We start from the raw sequence: 22,744 nt of genomic DNA on the forward strand, positions 1-22,744 counted from the left end.
TAACAATTCCTACCCCAAAGTCCTTGTGATAACAAAATGAAATAATGTGTGTAATGTATCAAGTAGTTTCCAGACTTTCAAGAACTTAATGAAAGCTGTTGAGATGTGCTCTCCACCCCCAAACTAGGGTTGGTTAATTTCCCATTATAAATGGGTTTTTAGGAATCATCTAGACACTTTCCTAAAATCTGAAAATAACTTGGTAAGTATTGTACATCAAAAGAGTTCAAGTTCTCCCTTCTCTAGGCAGCCACCCCTGGCGTCCTTCAAATGAAACTTTTTCCATGTCTTAAGAAAGCTCTGTAGAAACCTGAAGCATCCTGTATTCGCCGGCCCTGTTCAATCTGTGCACAAGAAGAAAGTAACTGAGTACCGTGGCCCTCTAACAGCCCTTAGGTTGCGACAGCTGCTCAGTGATCATTCAGGACGGGGATGATAAGGGCAACCATTAACCGAGCAGGCAGGACAAAAGAATCGCCCATCCTCAGCAAAAAAGAACGTGAAGGGAGGACCAAAGCGCAGCGGGCGCCGATCACCTCGCCCCATTGATCCTGAGGCCCAACACAACCTAGAAAGGACCAGGTGGATGACCGACATCACAAGCGATGCCAAGGCATTTTCCCACGTCCCTTCCCTGCCCCCTCCCGGCCGGCCTCGGCAGAAGCGCACGCGCAGCTCCGCTTCCGGGCGCCTCTTCCCGCTACCCACAATGCTCTGCAGCAGCGACCTGTCGCAAAGGCCGCGTTTCGGCGGCGAATGAGCGCCTTGCTTTCCGTGCGGTGCGGCGGCGGCGGCGGAGGCCCGTGTCCTTTTCCTCCTGCCGCGGGGCCAGATTCCCTGACGGTGTCCAGCTGCGCTTAAGTCTGGCCGGTGCCACCTGTCTCCGCAATGCCCCCCAAGAAACAAGCTCAGGCGGGGGGCAGCAAAAAGGCGGAGCAGAAAAAGAAGGAGAAGATTATTGAAGTGAGTACCCACCCCCTCCCCCACTCATGCTTCGAGCTCTAGGGGAAGCACCTCCTGTTTCCCCGCTCCACGGCTCCTGCTCGCGTCTTCCAGAGCGACGTGTCCTCTTCTGCCTCTGTGGCCCACTGCCCCTTCTCCAGCCCCGTGATGACGCTCGCTGCCTCTCATCGCTATAGTGACGCTCCTGGCGCCCCCGCACCCAGCCTTTGCTTCTCCGCCCACATGCCCGTCTTCACCGACCCCGGTGCGAAAGGGCACTCAGCTACCCCTGCCCGCTTCAGGGTTTTGTTCTTCGCTGGTCCTTAAAATTGGAGACGTTTCTAGGCTGGTGTTTTTAAAAAGTACGCTGAATGGGCTTGGGCCAGACTCTTTCTAGGGGGTTGGTTCGTGACGATCCTTTGTGTTACATTTTTACTCATCACTTAGAAGTAGTAGTACTTTCGAGCCAACAGATTACCACTTCGTGGGTTCATTACGATTTCCATAGAGAGTGGAGGTTTCTTTAAGGTCGCAGCTCACCGTTTGTACATAGCTCATGATATATATACATTGTGAATTACATCGACTCTGCTTTAAAAGAGATTGTGTCAGTGTCACTAGCTGTGTTAAGTGCTGTACGCGAATGTTTTTATTTATACACACACACACGGATATATATTTATTTATGTATTTAGTGCACTGAGCCTGTAGCTCTTTATGGCCGAGGAACAAGCACTATTGACGTTCTTGAGTATATTTGCCTTCCAATGACTGTACCAGTGAGTTTCCTGAGAGTGAACCATCAGTGACTTTTAAACACTGCTTCGTGTTCTTTGGATGTAATTGGAAAAAGCCATGGCCATTTTCCTGCCTGATTAATGGACAGCCTTTGTGGAATTGTTACACCCAAAATGCATGTTGGGTATTTTGAAATGAGAAGTTTATTTATAAATTATTACTGGTTTTCTTTGTTTTTCAAAGATTTTATTTGTCACAGAGAGAGAAAGCACACAAGCACGGGGAGCAGCAGACAAAGGGAGAAGCAGGTTCCCCACTGAACAAGAAGCCCAATGTAAGACTGGATCCCAGGACCCTGGGATCATGACCTGAGCCGAAGGCAGACGCTTAACTGACTGAGCCACCCAGGCATACCTCAATGATTACTATTTTTAATATTTGGTATTTACATCCTTGAAAAACAGCAATGAAAAGCCCTCAGGGCTTCATAGTCTAAACCTAATCAGAACTTGTCTATCGATTTTTACATAATTTTTAAAGTCTGCTGGTTTAACATTGCTTATAAAGAATTCTAGTAATCTTTGCCAACTTCCAACTCTGAAGCAGAACCTGTATTCTTTTTTCTTCCTTCCTTCCTTCCTTCCTTCCTTCCTTCCTTCCTTCCTTCCTTCCTAGTAGGCTCCACTTGGAACCCAATGTGGGGCTTGACCTCATGACCCCGAAATCAAGGCCTGAGCCAATGTCAAGAGTCAGACGCCCCCCAGAACCTGTATTCTGTTTGCCAATTTGTACTGTTTAGAACTGTGATGAAGCAGATTAGCCAGAACTTTAAAAGCAAATGACTGTCTTCTTCACACGTGTGTCTGTCACCTTTTTGAACAATCTGGACTACTGACACTTAACTAGATCTCTGGGAATGGTGATCTCATAGCAGTCAGTGCTATGTAAACCAGGGCCATTTTAGGGATCACACTTTACTTGTTAGTTTCCTTTATTAAGATTGAATTAACATGATACAAAGTGAAATTTCCTTATAGACATGATAGTAAATGTTACCTGACAAAGTATACCTCCTACATTATTGAACTTTGACTATATGCAGTTATTTATTTTAAATTGGTAGGAGTGGTATTTTTGTTTTAAGGAATTGTACATGAAAGTTATTGATAGTGTTTATCAACTGAAAGTGTAGGTATATAATGGCTTTATTCACCTTGTATACAGTCATTCTTAAGGTAAAGAGAAAGCAACCTTAGTTTCATTAATGAAGACTTAACCAAAGAAAAATGCAAAATAAGACAGCTGCATTCTTTAACTGACCAAAAATACCCTAACAGAGTGGTGATATTAGCCTGGTTCCCCCCACCGCCCCGTTTATCATATATGATGAGCTTTTTTTTTTTTTTTAATGATAGTAAGGTTTTATAGACTCAAGTGTGCTGCATGGATATTTGCTGCCAGTGGAGAGGTACAACTATGGTGTGAATGTAGTGTTTTATCATTTGTTGTGAGATGAGATTTATAGAGAAAATTCCATTACTCAACCTGGTTAGGAAACAATATATTCCTCTATTAAATATTATAGGTGGCTTTTTTTTTTTTTTTACTTCCCCAAAACCCTAGCATGTCTTGATGGCTAGTGTATGACATTAAGGATGAAAATTGATTGAGGAGCTGGGAGCAAAGACTGATGTACTTCTCATCCATAAAATGGAGCTAATTCCTATATTACAAATATGTGGGTTAAATGAGATGAATTTGTAAAATACTTGACATATATATAGTTAATAAGTGGCAGCTGCTATTATTTATTATTAAAAAAAAAAAAGAACTAGTTAGGGGAAATAATCGGACTGACCTGTGCTGTCTATATAGGGTTTACTTTCTGTCACTTGAAATAATTTCCTTCTTTCCTTCTTTAAACCTTCCAAAATTTATTAACTGATTTAGATTAATAGGTATTTTCTTTCTGACATAAGTACATCAAAAGATGTTATGGTTCTGTTAGACATTCATGCAGTTGTCCCAAACGGCATATACCGTTTGCTTTCTGATAGCTAACATTTAATAAACTGAAGTCAACTTTTAGAAATAGATTTGGTTATGGAAAGAGAAACAATCCTTGGGTTGTAGGGCACGCAAATAAAGGATGTCCAGCTTTACTTGTAACAGCAAGGAAGTGGTAATAAGACACCTATAGAGTTGGGATCCAGATGTGTAAAGGATGGAGAAAGAGAAATGATTGGTTGCCAGTGAAAAACTTCAGTCAAGGTCAATTGTTAATTACTTGAAGTTAGATTAACCAGCTGCAGAATATCCATTGCATGGGAGGAGAACAAAAATACATTAGATAGTGCATGTGGTGGGCGGGGGAAGCAACACAAATAACGAAATAAAACAGCCCTAGTTTCTGCTTACCCTAGTGTCCCAAAAGGTAGTCTCTAGTTGTCTTGGAGTACTACTATTCCAAGTACTATTGACCTGCTCTCCCAACCGCTCCCCCCACCGTTTTGGTTTTTTTTTCCAGACATCTTATTTAAGGAGTGGAGGCTGGCTGTAAAAGAAGCATGATTACTTAATGGGATGGGAAGGGGAAGAAAGGGTCAGTTTTAAGTGAAGTCTGGAGTTCATTGACTGTTAAGGCTCTTGGAGCTTCAGGGAGCCATCCTTTAAAAAAAAAAGAACAAAAAACTTGTTTTCTAAACTCCTTTGTATTCAGTTTCCCAAGTCTGAAACACACACACACTGTTCCTTCCTTATACCTAATCTTTGGGACCTTATTGATCCAATGAGGACTACGATTTCCCAGTTTTATTTTAACCATGATTTGGGTTTGATTGTAACCTCCAGTCTTCCTGCCTCATATCTCCCCACCGCCAAATCCAGGTTAATCTTCAAGTGTTTGTCCTAAATTCAAGAAAAAGGGAGAAAGCCCTTTGGAAGCATTCCAAATTATAAACCATCCTATTATCAGTAGGTGTTGTTGGTATCCCAGATCAACAATATGGTATTCAGAAAGCTTTTTGTGTACCAGCCTGCACGGTAATCTAACTAGGTTTCTCTGGAAAATTAGTTTTTCATGGTGGAAAGAACAAAGACTTTGCTTGGAGTCAAATATACCTTGGTTCAGATATCATCTGTGTCACTCAATAGTTAACACTTAATGAGCCAGACACAGTTATCAGTGTGTTGAGAAAGGAGAAAAGACAAGCCATGTACAATGATAAATTTATACAGCTTCTTTCATTTTCTCAGTGAGGTATTATCACCCTTTTTGTAATTAAGGAAACAGTCACAGAGGTTAAATAACTTGCCCAAGATTACTAAACTGGAAATTGGCAGACCCAGGAAGTGTGGCTGCAGACCCCTTACTGTTTTGTTCTGTTGTTTTTTTGTTTTTTTTTTTTTTAAGATTTTATTTATCCATTTGCCCGAGAGAGACAGTGAGAGAGGGAACACAAGCAGGGGGAGTGGGAGAGGGAGAAGCAGGCTTCCTGCTGAACAGGGAGCTGGATACAGGGCTCAATCCCAGGACCAGGGCCAAAGGCAGATGCTTAACACCGAGTCATCCAGGCGCCCCCAGACCCCTTACTGTTAACCAATGTGCTCTACTACTTCTTTGTAGTAAATCTTTTAACTTTCACAACAATCCTAAAAGGTTAGAGTGAGACCCACTTTACAAATAAGAAAACTGTGGCAAAGAAGGTAATTTGCCCAGTTCTGTTTGAGCTTAGAACTTTGGCAGTCTGACTCTAGAGCTTATACTCTTAAATCATTACACTCTACAGTCTACCTTCAGAATTGTTGAACAGTTCTCAGCTTCAGTATAACATTTAGAGAGTGAGGAAATGCATCGTAAGATTGTTACGAGGATTCAATAAAATATATGTTGAGTTTAGGTTTCATGAATGCTGAATAGATGTGTCCCCTGTCTCTGTGGAAAAAATAATAATTTCTGAGCTCTAACCTAATTAGAGACTTTAAAAACACAACTCATTCATTATCTCTTTTAGGCTGGTTAATTATGTGCTAAAGCAATGTAATTAAACCTGAAAAACTGTTTTTCTTCTGGGATCTGGAGCTTATATACCTCTATCAGAAGCTGTTGTCACGAGTACTTTTTTCTAGCTGGCCAGGTCCCCTTAGAGTACTTTCTTCTTTCCTAAATCTTAATATGTCAGTAGCTACCTTGCTATTTGGCCTTGTTTATTCATAGTTTGCTTATTCTCTGGTTAACGTGGCATGGTTTGAACCCTTATTACACACTTCTCTGGCGAGGCTTATGTAGATGCTATTGCACTTTGATCTTGATATTTTTATCTAGGATTTTCCATCTTCCCTGCCTCCCATGAGAACTCACTTTTTGTAAAAGGAAGGTGGCATTTCACACCCAGTTGCTTCATGTGCTCATTTCTCTTCATATATCACATTATACTTGACCATCTTTTCTTCTTACTGAATTGAATGTTAAACTCTCTTACCTATAAAAATATGGGACACCAGCCATAAATAACTCAAGTTCAACATGTACATACATCCTACTTTTTTTTACATGCGTAGATAATAGAAAATTCATGTAGAATTTTAAAATATGGGATATTAAAACAAGAATAGAAATTTAAGTAGGGGAAAGTGAAATTTTGGTATATGGATGGATATAGAAGTGATGAATTAATAAAAAGATACTTTTCAATGAGAACCTTCTAGAGCTAAAACTGTCTTGAACTTTGCAAATTTTAAGAAAATTGAAAGACCTGTTTTATTGATTTTGAGATTCTATAAGTTTATGTCATGTTGGATGTTTTCAAATACTAATCATATCAATACTGTTTTTCATTTCCAGCATGTCCACATAGGTATTCTGTAGCTATAATATTTCCTTCCTATTACCTTGTCCCTTCCCTCAGAAATAATAACCAAAATTAAGGCTTTAAAATAGTTTATTTTAGACTAAATTCCTTTCAGAGGGTCTCCGCTTCCTTTCAAAAGTATAGACCTTTTTGCCTCTTCTTCCTTTCTCAGACCCACCCATCAACAAGAGAATAAGAAAGAGATGCAAACTCCCATTTTAAAATTAAATATCTAGGGGCAACTAGTTGGCTCAGTTGGTAGAGCATGCAATTTATTTTATTTTATTTATTTATTTTTTTAGATTTTATTTTTTTTGTCAGAGAGAGCACAAGCAGGGGGAGCAGCAGGCAGGGGGAGCAGCAGGCTCCTGCTGGGCAAGGAACCAGATATGGGACTTGAACCCAGGACCCTTGGGATCATGACCTGAACCAAAGGCAGATACTTAACCAGCTGAGCCACCCAGGTGCCCTGAGCATGCAGTTCTTGATCACGAGTTCATGAGTTCAACCCCCATATTGGGCATGGAGCCTACTTTAAAAATAAATAAATACATTTTAAAAAAAAGATAAAATTAAACATCTCTCTGAGTGTCAATCTACAAAGATTGATAGTGTATGAATAAGTTGGTAACTGGCTCAGTAGAAGAACAGATCTCAAACTACTGAGCCACCCAAGCACCCTTAAATAAATCTTTAAAAATTTTTTTTAAATTATTTTGAGAAGATAATTCTCTTAACAAAAAACAGTGCAGTGGTTTATCTTATGCAGTATTCCCCAAAATGTGTTCAATAGTACATAATCCCTTAGGGTACTCTGAGAAGAATGCATTCTGAAGTAAAAAAAAAAAAAAGATTTAAAATTGCTACATACTGCATCCCTTCTGGTAAAGGCTCTAAGTAAGGTATCTTACGCTTAAGAATTAAAAACACTGTTAGCCAAGCATTTTCCTAAACTTATATGACTATAGGTCATCTTGTACTGTATTACAACCCTGCACATCCTGTAGAAATTATATTTTGAAACACACTTTGGAAAAAGCATCATAGAGTAACAGGTTTAATAACAATAGTTGTAAGAATGTATTGAATTGTAAAGAACCCATGGGTCAAATGGTGGCTTTACTTGAAGTTTTAGTGTTTTTTAATGTTTATACAGCATAAGAAAGAATAGTTTTCTTACCAGTAAGTTAATGAAAGAGTGATTTTTAGATATGATTGAAAAAATAGATAAGAAATTAATATAAATTACTATAATATTTCTATACTCTTTTTCATTCAGGACAAAACTTTCGGTCTGAAGAATAAGAAAGGAGCAAAACAACAGAAGTTTATTAAGGCTGTCACTCATCAGGTTAAGTTTGGTCAACAAAATCCACGTCAGGTAAATAACTTAAAATTTCTGCATTTTCTTCATATGGGTGTAATAAGGCATCTGTTACAGATAGAAGTATTTGGTATGATAATTGTATTGCAAAATGGAATCCTACTCTAAAACTTTTCTGCGTCTTGCCTTTGTTGCTCAGCAATATGTCTTAGATATTCCTCCAAGCCATTTTGATATAGCTCTAGTTTATTCTAATAGCTTCATACTGTTCTACAATGTGAATGTACTATATCCATCCATTTCACTGTGAGTGATCACTTGTTTCTAGCTTTTTGACATTAGAACAATTCTACAAGAAATGTCCTTGCACACGTGTTCTTACAGGCATTTGTGCTTTTATTTCTGTGGCATAAATTGTGACGCATTTCTAGATCAAGGGAAATGGATTTCTTTTTCATTTATTTGTTTTTTAAAGAGAGAGTGTGCAAGCTCCAGCTGGGCGGGGAGGAGAGAATCCCAATTAGCTCAGAGCTGACCCAGGGCTCTACCTCATCACCTGAGTGGAAATCAAGAGTCTGATGCTTAACCAGTTGAGCCACCCAGGCACCCTGGATTTCTGATTTTTATAGATTACTTTCTGTAGAGATTGTAATCCTTCACATTTTCATTTGCAGTGCATGAGTTATAGGTACTAAAGTTCTTTTTAATGTTTTCCAGTGTGTTAAGTATAAATTGAAACCTCACTTTTTTTACTTTGTTTCCCTCTCTACTAGTAAGTTTGAGTATCTTTTGTTTTGTTTTGTTATATTTTGTTTTGAGTATCTTTTCATATGGTTGTTGGCTATCTGGGTTTATACTTCTCTGACTTGCCTATTCATATCCTTTGCTTTTCTGGTTATTTGTCTTTTTCTTGTCAGTTTATGAGAGACACCGTTTGTCTGCATTACAGATAATTTGTGATGTTTCTGTTTTATTTGCTGTACAACAATTTTTACTTTTTGTATTGTCAGATATGTCTAGCTTTTTTAAAATATAGTTAAGAAGTTTCCTGCACCACTAGATTATGTGTTTTTCCTAGATTTCTATTGTATTTTTACAGTCTATAATTTGTGATAAATTTATTTCATATGTCACTAAGTTAATTTTCTTTCAAATGAATAGCCACTTATACCAGCATCATTTATCCCACTGAATTGAAATACCATTGTTGACATATAGTAAAGTCTCGAATACGTTAGGATCTATTTCTGGATTCTCTTTTTCTGTTCTATTTATTGTCTGTCCCTAAACCAGTATCACATTGATTTTGATTACAGTGGCCTAGTAACATATTCTGTTAGCTATTAAAGGAAGTCCTTTCCCCCAAATGTTACTTATTTTATATTTTTCTTGACTTATTCTTAGGCGTTTATCCTTCCATATGAATTTTAAAATTATTTTATCCATTGGCAATGCATTCAAAAAAGCTCCGTTTCTTCATGTTCTTTAGATCTTTCACTTTCTTGAGTTTAAGGCATGCATCTTTATTTTAAAAAGTACTTTTTTTGCCATTCTGTCCTTTTTCTTAACTTTTGGAAATACTTTTTTTATCTGAGAATATCAGAATACATATTTGTGACCCCAATCTGAAACAGATTTCTTTCACATGTTGTCTACAGGTTAGTGCCTCCAACATTTTTCTTTTCTTACACCCAGCTTGATTCTAGGGCCAAAAACTATTGGTCTTCCATGCCGCTAATTTAGTAGCCTGGTTTAATAAAAATGTATGCTCAGACCTTGGAGTCATCTTATTCGTTACCCAAATTTAAATTATTTAGCAACGCTTATCTATACAATGGAAAGGTAATTACCCTTGTAAAGTACCTGTGGGTTAAATGAGAAGATAATGTGAATCTTCTGGTGAATATAGGTGTGTGAAAAGAATTTACTTTTCTTCCCTTATTCCTTTTCTCAATCCTGTTCTCTCCCTTTTTTTCTTCTAGTGGGAAGTATATGACTGGTAATTCTGTATTTCATAGACCCGAGAAAGCCATAAAATTGGTGGTGGTGGTGGCGGTTAGGATTGATAGTACATTCAGTATTATAATTTTTGATAATTTCTTGGTTACTTGGCTTTTACCTGTAAAATGAGCAGCTGTCCTGCTGTTAGAGCCAGGCAGTAGGCACCCCACTCTAGGTCCTGTGTTGTAGAGGATGACCCTACTCTGTCTCTTCCAGACATAGCTCTCCCACAGGCAAGGAATCATTGAGGTAAAGGGAATTTATACCTTCCCTCTCCACTTCACGGCCTGCAAAGGTCATGTTACTTGTATTTATCTTAGGGCATACTGTACTGCCAATATGCCTGAAGTCGTCAAAGGAAGGTTGTGTGTTCACTTCAGCAGCACATATTCAAAAAAAGAAGGGTGTGAGCTGTGAGTGTGGACAGATCTGACTCCGTACCATGTCCTTCCCCACACCTTTCACCTTCATGCACATACATGGTGGGATGAAACTCAGGATGGGAAGAGGAGGAGCCAGGCATGGACTCTTGTTTTACTGCTGTGCTCCAGTGTAGAACTCCATGGAACCTGAGATTTTAAATTTGAACCCGTCCTTCCAGGTTATAAGGTATATTTGTCAAGTAGAGGTACAAACCATATTTTATTTAGCATTAGTTTGATTTCTAACTTACTAATATTTACAAAAATGGTTTATGGGCTTCCATTGTATCCTTGCTCTGGGCCCATAAATGCTTGAGATGAGCCTAATGAGCAAAAGATACTTTTATCATAGATAAAATGACTTAAATTTTTCTTTTTAAAAAATGCTTCCCATTTTTCCATTTAAACACATCTTACCGTATGATCAAAGTCAGGATTTGGGATGTCTTTAACCTTACAGTGTCCGGCCAGTCCCTTCCTAAAATTTCCCCTTCCTTAAGTACTTTTTTTGTGCTGGATTTCTACCTGTATCTTTGGTGTTTCTTGGACCCTTTTATGGGCTTTTTAAGGTTGTATTGGCTCATCTAATATTGGTATTCTTCAAGGAACTGTCTTCTGCTCTTGTCACTCTTTTATTTTTTAATTACTTCTTTCTGCTGTTCTTGAGTAATGTCATACACACTCAAAGTTTTAATAAGTTATTATCTGTAAGCTGTTTCTAAAATCTTTATTTTAAAGCAGACGCTCCAGGTATTAAGATCTCTGTCCACTTGCCTTCTAAATAGCTCCATTCAGATGCTCTGTAAGCATCTTGTACACAGTATGTCTAAAACTGAGCTCATCTCCGCCTTCTACCCTGAAACCTGTTACTCCTGTATACCCTGTCTTGTTTAACAGCACTAACCATACATGTGATAATCCTAAACCCCACCCTCTCTTTTATACTTATGTCAGTCAGTCAGTCACTTATTACTATCAGTTCTACCTCCTTAAGAGCTGTCTCTCGCTTCTTTTCTCCGTCCTTGCTACTAATGCCTATTTTAAGCTCTTGTATTTTCTTGCCTACAGTAATTGCATTAGCCTCTTAATTTTTTCCTTGCTGTTCTTGGGCACTTTCTAGTCCACTTTTCACACAGTTGCCATTGTGATCTTTATAAAATGCGGTCTGATTGTGTCATTGAGTTACTTTAAGCCATGGAGTTTTACCTGTCACCTACTGATACAGTCCAAACTTTTCATTGATGTTTCTCATACCTTGTTCCTTCTGGTCCCTTTATCTTTGCGTTGTCTGACTCTCCACATTCCTTTTCTTACCCATCAGAAAAATTCATCCATAAAGTATTGGCTCAGTCTAATTTTCATAGGCAAATAGGCATTCCTTGTTCCCAGAGAACCGTGTATTATGTTATAGTTGTTGACATGTCTGTCTTCCCACTAGATTCTGAGCTTCTTTAAATAAGCATCTTTATCTTTTCATCTTTGTATTCCCTGTCATCTAACATAGGACCTGACATATAAATGTTTGGATGAATCCTCTAATCGTATTAGGTATGTAAATCGTGTGCCTGGAACTATGTCATATGTCATATTTGTTTTGTTTAATCTCCCACATTGACCTAGCTCAGTGTTTTTCCACAAGGGTAATAGGTATTTTGGGTGGTACAGTTCTTTATTGTGTGGGACTGCGCATTTCCAGGTGTTTGCATTTCTGATCTTCAAAAGGCACCCTCATATTTCTGGGGAGTGGGTGGTTGTCATAAGAAGAAAATCCCAGGTGAAAACCATTTACTAAAAGTGCTGGGCATGTAGCAAATGCTTAATAAATGCTTATTGCTGTAAGCTTTTGAATATGCTTTTTACTTGGCATGGTACAATTTATACATTTATTTAAGTCAACTGATATAAGATTTCGCAGTTTCATTTAATAGTTTAACCACATCATTTAATATATACTGAAAGGCCATTGTAACACTGATACTAAGAGGTACGGACTATATACACACAAACGTGCAAATGTTTTTGTTATGTTAGTGATGCTATATGTACTATTGTATAATGAGAACAGTTTTATTATATGAAATCAAATTTACATATTATACCTGGGAATATTATAGGTAGCACAAAGTGAAGCTGAAAAGAAATTGAAGAAAGATGACAAGAAGAAAGAACTGCAAGAACTAAATGAGCTGTTCAAACCTGTAGTTGCTGCTCAAAAAATAAGTAAAGGTAAACTTTAAATGTCAGAAGTATTATTTTTATTAAGTGTAATTCATGTTTAAAAACCTCTTAATTTGTTTTATGAATGCATAAAAAAGCACAAACAGACCTATAAATACAGAGAATAAACTGATGGTTTGCCAGAGAGGAGGGGATTAGGGGCCTGGGATGGGCAAAAGGATGAAGGGGAGAAGGGAGGTGCAGGCTTCCAGTTATGGAATGAATAAGTCATGAGGATAAAAGGTACAGCATAGGGAGTATAGTAAATGGTATTGTAATAGCATTGCATGGTGACAGATGGTAGCTACACTTGTGGTGAGGATAGCATATAGACTTGTCAAATCGCTGTGTTGTACTCCTGAAACTAATGTAACATTGTGTGTCAACTACACTTCGATTTAAAAAATTCTCAATTTGTTTTGATGTATATTTTCTTCATGTTGTAAACCAGTGTGTCTGCTATGGAGATGATACTCCTTTGTCAAAATTAAACTATATCAGTGACTTTCTTATGGTTCCTCTATATATGTGCTCAACTATGTGATTGTACAACTGTAACTCTAGCCACTAGCCCCCAGTGAAGGCAAAATTAAGGATTTAGACAGTCTGCTAGTTGACTTATAATATCTATTCTTTGGTGATAGCCAAGACAAACCTATGGTTCTATAAATTGTAAGTTCCAAACTCTTGGCAGTGTGTCTCCATGTATATTTATATTTCTCTTGTGCCTCTGCCTCATTGACTCAAACTAGACAAGTTACTATGGAATAGCCTGTGAGTTTGTTTGGTTTCCCACCCCTGGAGATAAGAGTGAGAATGGAAGGAATAATGGTAAGAATAAAACAAAAATAGATATAAAATGCTGTAGAAGGAACTTTAAAGAAATGTCTTAACAATCACTTGTAAGTGGTATTTTCCTCTCACATCGGTGAATGGAAAATAACAAGTTCACCAATGGTAATTTTATCTCAGATAAAAGCTATACTTTGTGATCTGGCAGATTGTAATACAAATACCATGTGCTGTTTGACATAGGTGCAGATCCCAAATCCGTGGTATGTGCATTCTTTAAGCAAGGACAGTGTACTAAAGGAGATAAGTGTAAGTTCTCTCATGACTTGACTCTGGAGAGAAAGTGTGAAAAGCGAAGTGTTTACATTGATGCAAGAGATGAAGAACTTGAAAAAGGTACTTTTTAAAGACATGTTCTTAAAAATATCTTTTGATTGTTAGTAAGATATTTAGTACTTGAAGAATATTTTGGTCTTAGGAAGGCTGTGTTTGTAAAAAAAAAAAAAAAAATAATTCTTTTCATAAAATCTGAATTGACAACATCATGTCCTTTGATTAAGTAAATGAACATGTATAAAAACCAGTTACTTAATTTGGACTTGTCTCACCCTTTCTTCCAGTACTCCCTTCTCATTTGCCTAAACTACTTGGGATTTTGGTGAATAATTTCATAACACTGTTTATTCCTATCTTTGGTGTCATTTAAAGAAAATGTGTTAGATCATAAGTCTTACGATGCAGCTTTCCTGTCTAAGGAGATATGCAATATGTCTCGCAAACAGTAAATAAACTTACAGTATTTAGTCTTCGTATCTCTTTTTATTTAGATACTATGGATAATTGGGATGAGAAAAAACTGGAAGAAGTAGTGAACAAGAAGCACGGTGAGGCGGAAAAGAAAAAACCAAAAACTCAAATAGTATGTCCTTTTCTTGAATTGAGTTGCTGTGATATTTATCATTAGGGAGAATTATGTGGCAAGGTATTTGCTGCTATTTTTTACTGGATTATTTTAAATTATTGGAGCTTTTCATAAAGTGCATCAAGGTTTGTTTTGGAATTTGCAAGTGTAAGTTATACAAAATTAGATTCTTATTCAAAAGTAGCCTTTGAAAAGCATGTGACTAAAGTCCTCAAGTGCCATTTTCTGAGGTGATTTTACTTTCTCTCAAATATGGATCAACACAGTCACATTCAGACAAGAAAGAATTCTTTCCTTATTTTTTTGTGCAAAATGAATGGAGGGAGAATTGATAAACACCTACTCTGTTTTAATGGTAGGGAGATTTTAAATCAAAAAGATGAAAATATTGTCACAATTATGAATTGCAGAATGAGTTTTGGATTGGTAATGGCTCTAGTATTCCAGGAAATGTACTTTTAAAAATTGGTACCATATTTCTCAGATCCAGCATTCACATCCACATATTTACCTATAGTGCAGTTAGAGTGAATAACCTTGGTGTGCTAGAAAATTTCTAAACACTAGTTTTCTTATATACGTTGTATTTTTTCAGGAAAAGAATATTGTTTATTAGTTAATTTTTACTGCTATTTTTAAAGTTTATTACCTGAGGCTTCAATACAATTATATTTTGCACCAAAAGTCACTATCATTTGTGTTCCTTTTGTGCCTTGCTTTTTTTCCTCCCTTCTTAGATGTGAGAAATTGCCTCTAATTTCAGGTAATTCAAGTAGTATTTGTATCATGATTGCATTTGAGGAGTTTTTAGGAGAGATCAAACCAAAGCAAAATCATTGGTTTTAGTTTTTTATAACATTTTTATATTTTTTCACTTATTTAAAAATCAGACTTGTATTACATTTACAAAGGCTAAAACTGAGGCATGTCCTTTTGTGTAATTCAGAATTTGAAACAATGTTGAAAATAGAAATTTTATATAGATCCTCTCTAAAGGAAATTTACCATCATGTTAACTATTTTAAGATTAATTTGTATGTACATTTCTGCACAAAGGGTGCTCTGAAAAATGAATGGCCTAAGAATGTGAGTAAGAATGTACTTGTTCCATATACTTAAGCATTTACCTTGGAAATGGACTACACTGAGCCACTACTTGTGAATAATATTGTCTCTGTAGGTGTGCAAGCATTTCCTTGAAGCTATTGAAAACAACAAATATGGCTGGTTTTGGGTATGCCCTGGAGGTGGTGATATTTGCATGTATCGTCATGCACTTCCTCCTGGATTTGTATTGAAAAAAGATAAGAAAAAAGAAGAGAAAGAAGATGAAATTTCATTAGAAGATCTAATTGAAAGAGAGGTAACTAGAATTTTTTCCTACTATAAAACTAAAGCAGTATTTATTGTGAAATTATAATATTTACCACTTGGGGGCAATAGCATGTTATGAAAGGGGGAAAAATATGACCTTTTCCCAAAGTCGCCTTACTTTTTCTTTATTCTTGTATGTCTAGAATGTAAACCTAACCATAATTACTAGCCCATCATGACATTAATTTTAGGATTATGAAACAATTTTTTATGCCACTGCTTTATCAAATTCTTTCCATAAGATTAATATACTAGTATATTCATTAAAATGATATTTCAGATTGATTGAACTTGAAGTTTTACATGTTTCCCCTGATGTCTTATTTTTTAGCCATTTTACTAATCAGTAATATGTGAAGGAGACAGCTCCTACAGTCAGGTATATTTGGGATTGTTTGTATCCTACTTCTACCACAGATTAGGTGTTAACCTTGGTAAATTTCCCATCTCTTTCTGTTTGCTTATTTGTGGAGATCGGTGTGTTAGGATATGTGTAGAAAGCATTTAATATTGAATGCCTGGCAGATGTTCAGCAAGTATTATTTTTCCATCCATTTATTACTTGATTATTGGCTCTGAGGAGCAGATGGTGTTTTTGCCTAGTTTTTTTTCCTCATTTCCTGAGGAACACAAATGAAACTCGGATATTGTCATGGTGCTTTTCCTATTTTTGTTTTCAGCAATTGACTTATGTTAAAACCATTTCTCATGTGACAAGTTTTATGCACCTTCAGTTTTAAAAAGAAGTTCGGCTCAGAATAATATATTTTACTGTGTTTAGAAATGTTTGTATCTCTGGACATTCATTTTGCTCATTGCCATATAATATGAAAATAAATCTGTTTATTCTAAATTTGATGTCTTAACAGTCATAGGTAAGGACTTAATTGCATTAAAAGAAAACTATTAAATATTGTTATAGGTGATCTGAGGAAAAAACCAACTCTTGTCTTTGCAGCGTTCTGCCCTAGGTCCAAATGTTACCAAAATCACTCTAGAATCTTTTCTTGCATGGAAGAAAAGAAAAAGACAAGAAAAGATTGATAAACTTGAGCAAGATATGGAAAGAAGGAAAGCAGACTTCAAAGCAGGGAAAGCATTAGTGGTATGTCCCAAACTCACCTGAACAGATTCTTTATTCATTCTTTCATTTTATAATTTCTGTGTCACGCAAGAATTATTGTAATTTAATCATATTTATGTCTGAAATCAGTGACCAAGAAATGTTTGAATTTTACCCTGAGTTGATATATTTGTGTATTTTGAATAGATTAGTGGTCGTGAGGTGTTTGAATTTCGTCCTGAACTGGTTGATGATGATGATGAGGAAGCAGATGATACCCGTTACACCCAGGGAACAGGTGGTGACGAGGTAAGAAGCAGCTTTGGCATCTCATCTCATGTTGATGGAGAGAAACAGTAGAGAATAACAATAGAGTAGCATGGTTAAGGGTACCAACTCGGGGCCTCGGTTCAAATCCTGACTCTAACCTGGGAAATCACCTATACTGTAGGTCTCTACCCTCATCTGTAATAAAGATGTACTGATAATCTAAACATGCAGGCTACTTGTGAGAATTAAATGAATTAATGAAATTATATTATAGTTCTTTATAAAGAAAGTAGAACAGTGACTGGGGTAGAGTTAAGTGCTTATATGTATTAGCTACAAAGTATGTGTTTTATTCTCCTTCTAAAAGGAAAACAGTTTTTTTTTGTTTAATATTTTATACTGAAAAAAAAAAGGGACAGAGACTAAAGAAGTATAGAGTAGGGGGAAAAAGTACAGAGTAGGGAATAGGAGACAACAGCAGAATCACTTAGTTACAGGCAAGCATAGCTGATTATTCATTATTTTGTATGGTATAAAATTCCAACCACTCTCTCTGAGTTGAAAATAAAAACGTCTTATTCTGTATGTCAGAGGAAGAAACTTGAAATATGACATTGCTATTTCTTTTTCCTAAGAAGTTTAGGAAAAGCAGTGAATTTTGGCTCTTGTCAGTGTTTTCATTTGGCATTAGTAATAATTTTGTTTCACTAGGATAAATGTCGGAGGTAGAAGGTAAGTAATTTATGAAAACTGTTCTCATAGGTAACAACTTTCTTTTCTATGTTTTTAAAGGTTGATGATTCAGTGAGTGTAAATGACATAGATTTAAGTCTGTATATCCCGAGAGATGTGGATGAGACAGGTATTACTGTAGCCAGTCTTGAAAGATTCAGCACGTATACTTCAGAAAAGGATGGTAAGTACACTGACTTTTTTGTGAAGTGGGAAGCTGTCTAAAGGGGGACGAGGGACAGTTAGACCAGACTGGCAAACTTTGATGTCTGCAGGTACCAGACCAGTAACATAAATATGTGTGGTTTGGCTGTATATAGAAGTAGTGAGTCGTGGAAGCTGTAGAATGGGTGGCTAGGTAGATTTGGAACCCATTAACTGAAAGTAGAAGGGGACAGAACGAATTTGGAGATGTAGCTAATCAGTTCGGAACCTCGTGATATTGAGATATTTTAATTATCAAAAGTGGCAGTGTCTAGGATACTGTGTAGACATTCACAGGAGGAAAACTTTTGAAAGTCATTTTCATTTGGTAGCTCAGAGTGAATTAACTCACCCAGGCTCAATACTTAACCATGAGAATATTGTGGAATACACTGCAAACATCAGTTAGAGTAGTCAAAAGAGGGAAAGCTTGGGAAAGACAATGAGAAGGACAAAGGGAAAGAAAAAAGAGTTTCAGAAAAATTAAGTAGGGTAAGAACTGGAAATAATTCTTTAGTTGCAGTAAGAAAGAAGCTGTAGGAATTAGGGTGCAAGTTTTCATCAGGACTGCAATGATAAAAGGAATGAGGAGAAAAATGTAAGCGCAGATGACGCTAACAAACTTTGTTTGAGGGGGAGACATGGTCATGGGAAGGGCTTGTACGTCAGGGAAAAAAAGATCCAGGAGAAGAAGAGAAATGGAAGATGAAAGGATATTAGTTTTAGAAACAAGATCTGGAAATACAAATAACGGGTTTAGTTAAGAGTGAGAATGGAGGAAAGGCTGGGTAGTAAGCCTTGTTGATAAAATTTATATCTAATGGTGCCTTAACCGAAGAGTTTAAAGGGAAGTGAACGTTTGGCATCGTTAGTATGAGAGAAGGAGGTAGAATACTAATCAAGGCAAAGTTTGAGAGAGCAAAAACTAACCTTATTTTTACAATAAAGGAATGCAAGTTATAACTTGAAAAACTGGCTTGCCCTCCTGAGATCTGAGTGCTGTCTTAATGCCAATCTGAAGACTGGATTTGTTCCTTTTAGAAGTAGGACTTTGGTGACAGTAGGCAAAATTACAAGTACTTCAGAGTCTATAATCCCCCAAGACTTTTGTCATCAAAGATGTTTGAAATAGTTAAAATCTAAATTAAGCTATTAAAAATTGTCTTTGTGTAAATATTGGTGTCTTGGAACATAAAAAGACAGTGTTTTTGTTTTCTCAATCCTTTCTAGCCTGTAAAGAAAAGTAGCTGCATAGCCCTAGGTTCTTTTTTCACAATTTGATGATAAGGTGAAATTTTTTGGTTTCACATCTATTTGCAGCATTATAACTAGTGTGATTTAACTACTGTTCCCCAAATCAAAAGCTAAGTAGCTGCTAATAAACATTTCTTGATTCCATAATCATTTATTCAAAATACTATGTGGAAGTTGTTTAAAAACCAAATTGCTGGATCGTGTAGGAAACACAAAATTGTATATGATAAATCTTGCTTTCAAGTGTATAAACCGTTAAGTGATCAAATACTTGCAAAGACATACTTGCACTAGGTACAGGTATAGCTTAAGCTTTGTTAAACTTAGAAAAAGATCAATTCTTGTTGAAGTAATCTCAGGGAAAGCTTTCATGGAAAAAGGAAAAGAAACGTGTCTGTCTGTGACTGTCAGTAATGGAATAGTGTTTTCTGTTTCTTGGCCTAATTGATTTCAATGTTTATTTTTAGAAAACAAATTAAGTGAAGCTTCTGGAGGTAGGGCTGAAAATGGTGAAAGAAGTGATTTGGAAGAGGACAACGAAGGGGAGGGACAGGAAAATGGAGCCATCGATGCTGTTCCTGTTGATGAAAATCTTTTTACTGGGGAAGATTTGGATGAACTAGAAGAAGAATTAAACACACTTGATTTAGAAGAATGACACCAAACAAGTCTGAAAAAATTAAGCCAGCTCAGCATGAGTTGAAATTGACTACAGTAATTTTTTTCCACCTAGAATTCTTCAACAGGATGTTTATTTCCCATGCTGATTCTGGAGGGCTTACTTTCCTCCAAAAAAGGAATATTCTCCCTACATCTTGTCTTCTGACTTTGGCTACATCTCATAGTAAGTTCAGAGTAGTTCATGATAAATTGAAAATCTAATGGTCATTGCAGAAAATGATTGTTATAACTGTCCATTCAAGTAGGAAGTATAACTGCTTTTCCAGCTTTTGATTTTCATTGGGCATGTATTATAAGAACAACATAAATTTAAATTTAAAATATCCTTCATTTAACGCAGTTTTTAATGAGTGATTTCATTTCCTTTGTATTTATGTTTCAAAGACTGCCTAAAATATGAGCACTGTATTTCATAAAGGAAACTGCATATGCAGATTCAGTATTGTATATCTTTGGACAATTAGATGGACATTTAAAAGGAAACTTCTTTAACCTGACAGAATCAGCTGCAATGCCCGGTGTTAAACTGTTTTAAATGTTTCCCTCATCTTTTTTGCCAATAAAGTTGTAAATAAAGACCATCATACATTAAAATCCAAATATGGTCCTTTTTTTCTTTAAGTTTTTATATGAATATTTTCTTAGAATTTATAGTTAGAGAATTTTAACTAAATATTATCTCTTATAGTTACCACAGAAGGCACAGACATTTAAAGGATTCTCTTAACTGGTTATGAAACTATGTAGAATACTGACAGTACTACTATGAATTCAGTAAACTATGAATTTGGCTTTAAAAAGAGACTATAGGTAATGCTATAGGAAAGAGTAGTTCCCTAATTGGTAGATATCAGCCTAAGTAAATATCACCTACAGAGCTAACTACTACTTAAACATCATTGTGGAGATCCATGGTGTTAACAATAATACATGCTAAAGTTTGATTACTATGAAAGTGTAAACAAGTCCATCAGAAAACTGAGCTGAGGGTCTTTGTCATTGAGTTCTACTGAAAAATTAGGGTGAAACATTTTAAATGGACATAATTTACAAATGTTAATTTGTGCTAGCACCTTTTTGTCATTTTCAAATATTACTACCGTGTTTCTTTTGTTACCTGCAAATAAAAATGGATTTTAAAATATTAGACTAAGATAATAGTATGAACATGTCAGGTAACTTGGGCCCTAATTTCATTTCTGCCTTAGATAAATTATATGATTTTTAAATCTGAATCTTAGTTTCTTCATCTGCATATAGCAGTTAAAGTGCTTCTCAGTTGTAAAACCTAAGAAAACATGATTGTAAATCTTGTCAAATGATAATATCAAAGTTGATAGTGAAATTGACTTCCTATCTGTTCAATACTTGTACTGTAATTGACACTTTTCAAATGTAGAACGTGAACCAACTTTATTTCCCATATGCAATGAAAGCGTACTTAAATTTGTGTATAAAGACGGCTTGAGTTTAAAAATTTTTGATCTATGAAAGATTTGTTTCGTTCTTTATAAAAAGTTTTAAATGTTACTAGTTATTTAATAATGAAACATTTTCAAAATACTCCAAAGAGTTTAAATCTTTCTAAAGCTATAACCCAAGCAATCTTTTTCTTTTTCACTTTTGAAACCATCTAAAACGTTTCCAAATAATTGTATTTACTTTAGACCCTAACTTTCGTCCATTTACTTTAGACCCTAAGTTGTGTGTGTGGTTTTATTTAAATGTATATGGAAGACCTATTTAAACAAAAGTATGCTGAAGGCTTTTAGTTCTTTAAAGTATTACTACCTTACAGCAAATATGTGATTTTGAAAATCCAAATTTTCTTCAATAAGTGAGTCAAAGGGAAATGCTACAGTAGAGGTAATTTTTGATACCTACAATTCTTTAAGATGGCCTTCACCTATCTTGCCCTTAGGTTTCTTCCATTATAAATACAACCAATATATGCTCAGAAAATGCAAAAACAGGGGCGCCTGGGTGGTGCAGTCGTTGGGCGTCTGCCTTTGGCTCAGGGCGTGATCCAGGCGTTCTGGGATCAAGCCCCACATCAGGCTCCACCGCTGGGAGCCTGCTTCTTCCTCTCCCACTCCCCCTGCTTGTGTTCCCTCTCTCGCTGGCTGTCTCTATCAAATAAATAAAATTAAAAAAAAAAAGAAAATGCAAAAACAGTTTAATATGAGAAAATCAAAATGTAAAATTAACTCTTCCAAAATAACACATAGTATATTTCAGAGGCCAATCAATACAATTTTGTATTGTTCACAGTACAGTTACTGTATATTAGTACGGTGAATCTGAAATTGGCTCCTCTTTTCAAACCCATTTACACATAACTTTACATAGTTTTTTCTTACAAATTGTTCTTTTATATAATTCCCATTGTTAACATAGTATATCTCTGTGATCTCATTTCAGTTATGTGACTTAGCTTCATATTAAAGGTGCTTTTAGGGGCGGCTGGGTGGCTCAGTCGTTAAGTGTCTGCCTTCGGCTCAGGGCGTGATCCTGGCATTCTGGGATCGAGCCCCCGCATCAGGCTCCTCTGCTGAGAGCCTGCTTCTTCCTCTCCCACTCCCCCTGCTTGTGTTCCCACTCTCGCTTGCTCTCTCCCTGTCAAATAAATAAATAAATAAATAAATAAATAAATAAATAAATAAATAAAATCTTTTAAAAAATAAAATAAAAAATAAAGGTGCTTTTAGACATTAAGAAACTTAACAGTGTAAGCCTTCCACAGGAGGGGAACTGTGGTTTTGCACTTAACTAGCCTTGTAGTCTATAAAATGAGATTATTTTCCCAAATGTAAGAACTTTTCATTTTCTCCTTAATACCTAGGAGATTTCATCAGCCCATGCTCTTTTTATCCTATTTACCACTTTTTTGGGGTAGTTCATCTCTAGGCTATACCAGTGTTCTCAAAGGAACATACATCAGTATCATTCTACATGTAT

The 22,744-nt window shown here is 36.2% G+C and overlaps 1 protein-coding gene across 1 annotated transcript; it reads left to right on the plus strand.

Moving 5' to 3' along the window:
- The first annotated feature begins 734 nt into the window (after positions 1–734).
- ZC3H15 (zinc finger CCCH-type containing 15) lies at positions 735–20,386 on the plus strand. Its single transcript, XM_002929166.4, has 10 exons — positions 735–963; positions 7,810–7,911; positions 12,392–12,503; positions 13,530–13,682; positions 14,114–14,205; positions 15,389–15,571; positions 16,541–16,687; positions 16,853–16,954; positions 17,708–17,831; positions 19,573–20,386. The coding sequence occupies exons 1-10, from the start codon at positions 889–891 to the stop codon at positions 19,761–19,763; spliced, it is 1,281 nt and encodes a 426-aa protein (XP_002929212.1). The 5' UTR covers positions 735–888; the 3' UTR covers positions 19,764–20,386.
- The last annotated feature ends 2,358 nt before the right edge of the window (positions 20,387–22,744 follow it).

This window comes from Ailuropoda melanoleuca, chromosome 2, assembly GCF_002007445.2.
Source record: "Ailuropoda melanoleuca isolate Jingjing chromosome 2, ASM200744v2, whole genome shotgun sequence".
Taxonomy (NCBI): domain Eukaryota; kingdom Metazoa; phylum Chordata; class Mammalia; order Carnivora; family Ursidae; genus Ailuropoda; species Ailuropoda melanoleuca.

Excerpts from the sequence above, each read along its gene's own strand:
- ZC3H15 (XM_002929166.4), top strand. The coding sequence starts at position 889 with ATGCCCCCCAAGAAACAAGCTCAGGCGGGGGGCAGCAAAAAGGCGGAG. Across the intron at positions 964-7,809 it reads AGAAGGAGAAGATTATTGAA|GACAAAACTTTCGGTCTGAA; the intron begins GTGAGTACCCAC and ends TTTTTCATTCAG. Across the intron at positions 14,206-15,388 it reads AAAAACCAAAAACTCAAATA|GTGTGCAAGCATTTCCTTGA; the intron begins GTATGTCCTTTT and ends TTGTCTCTGTAG.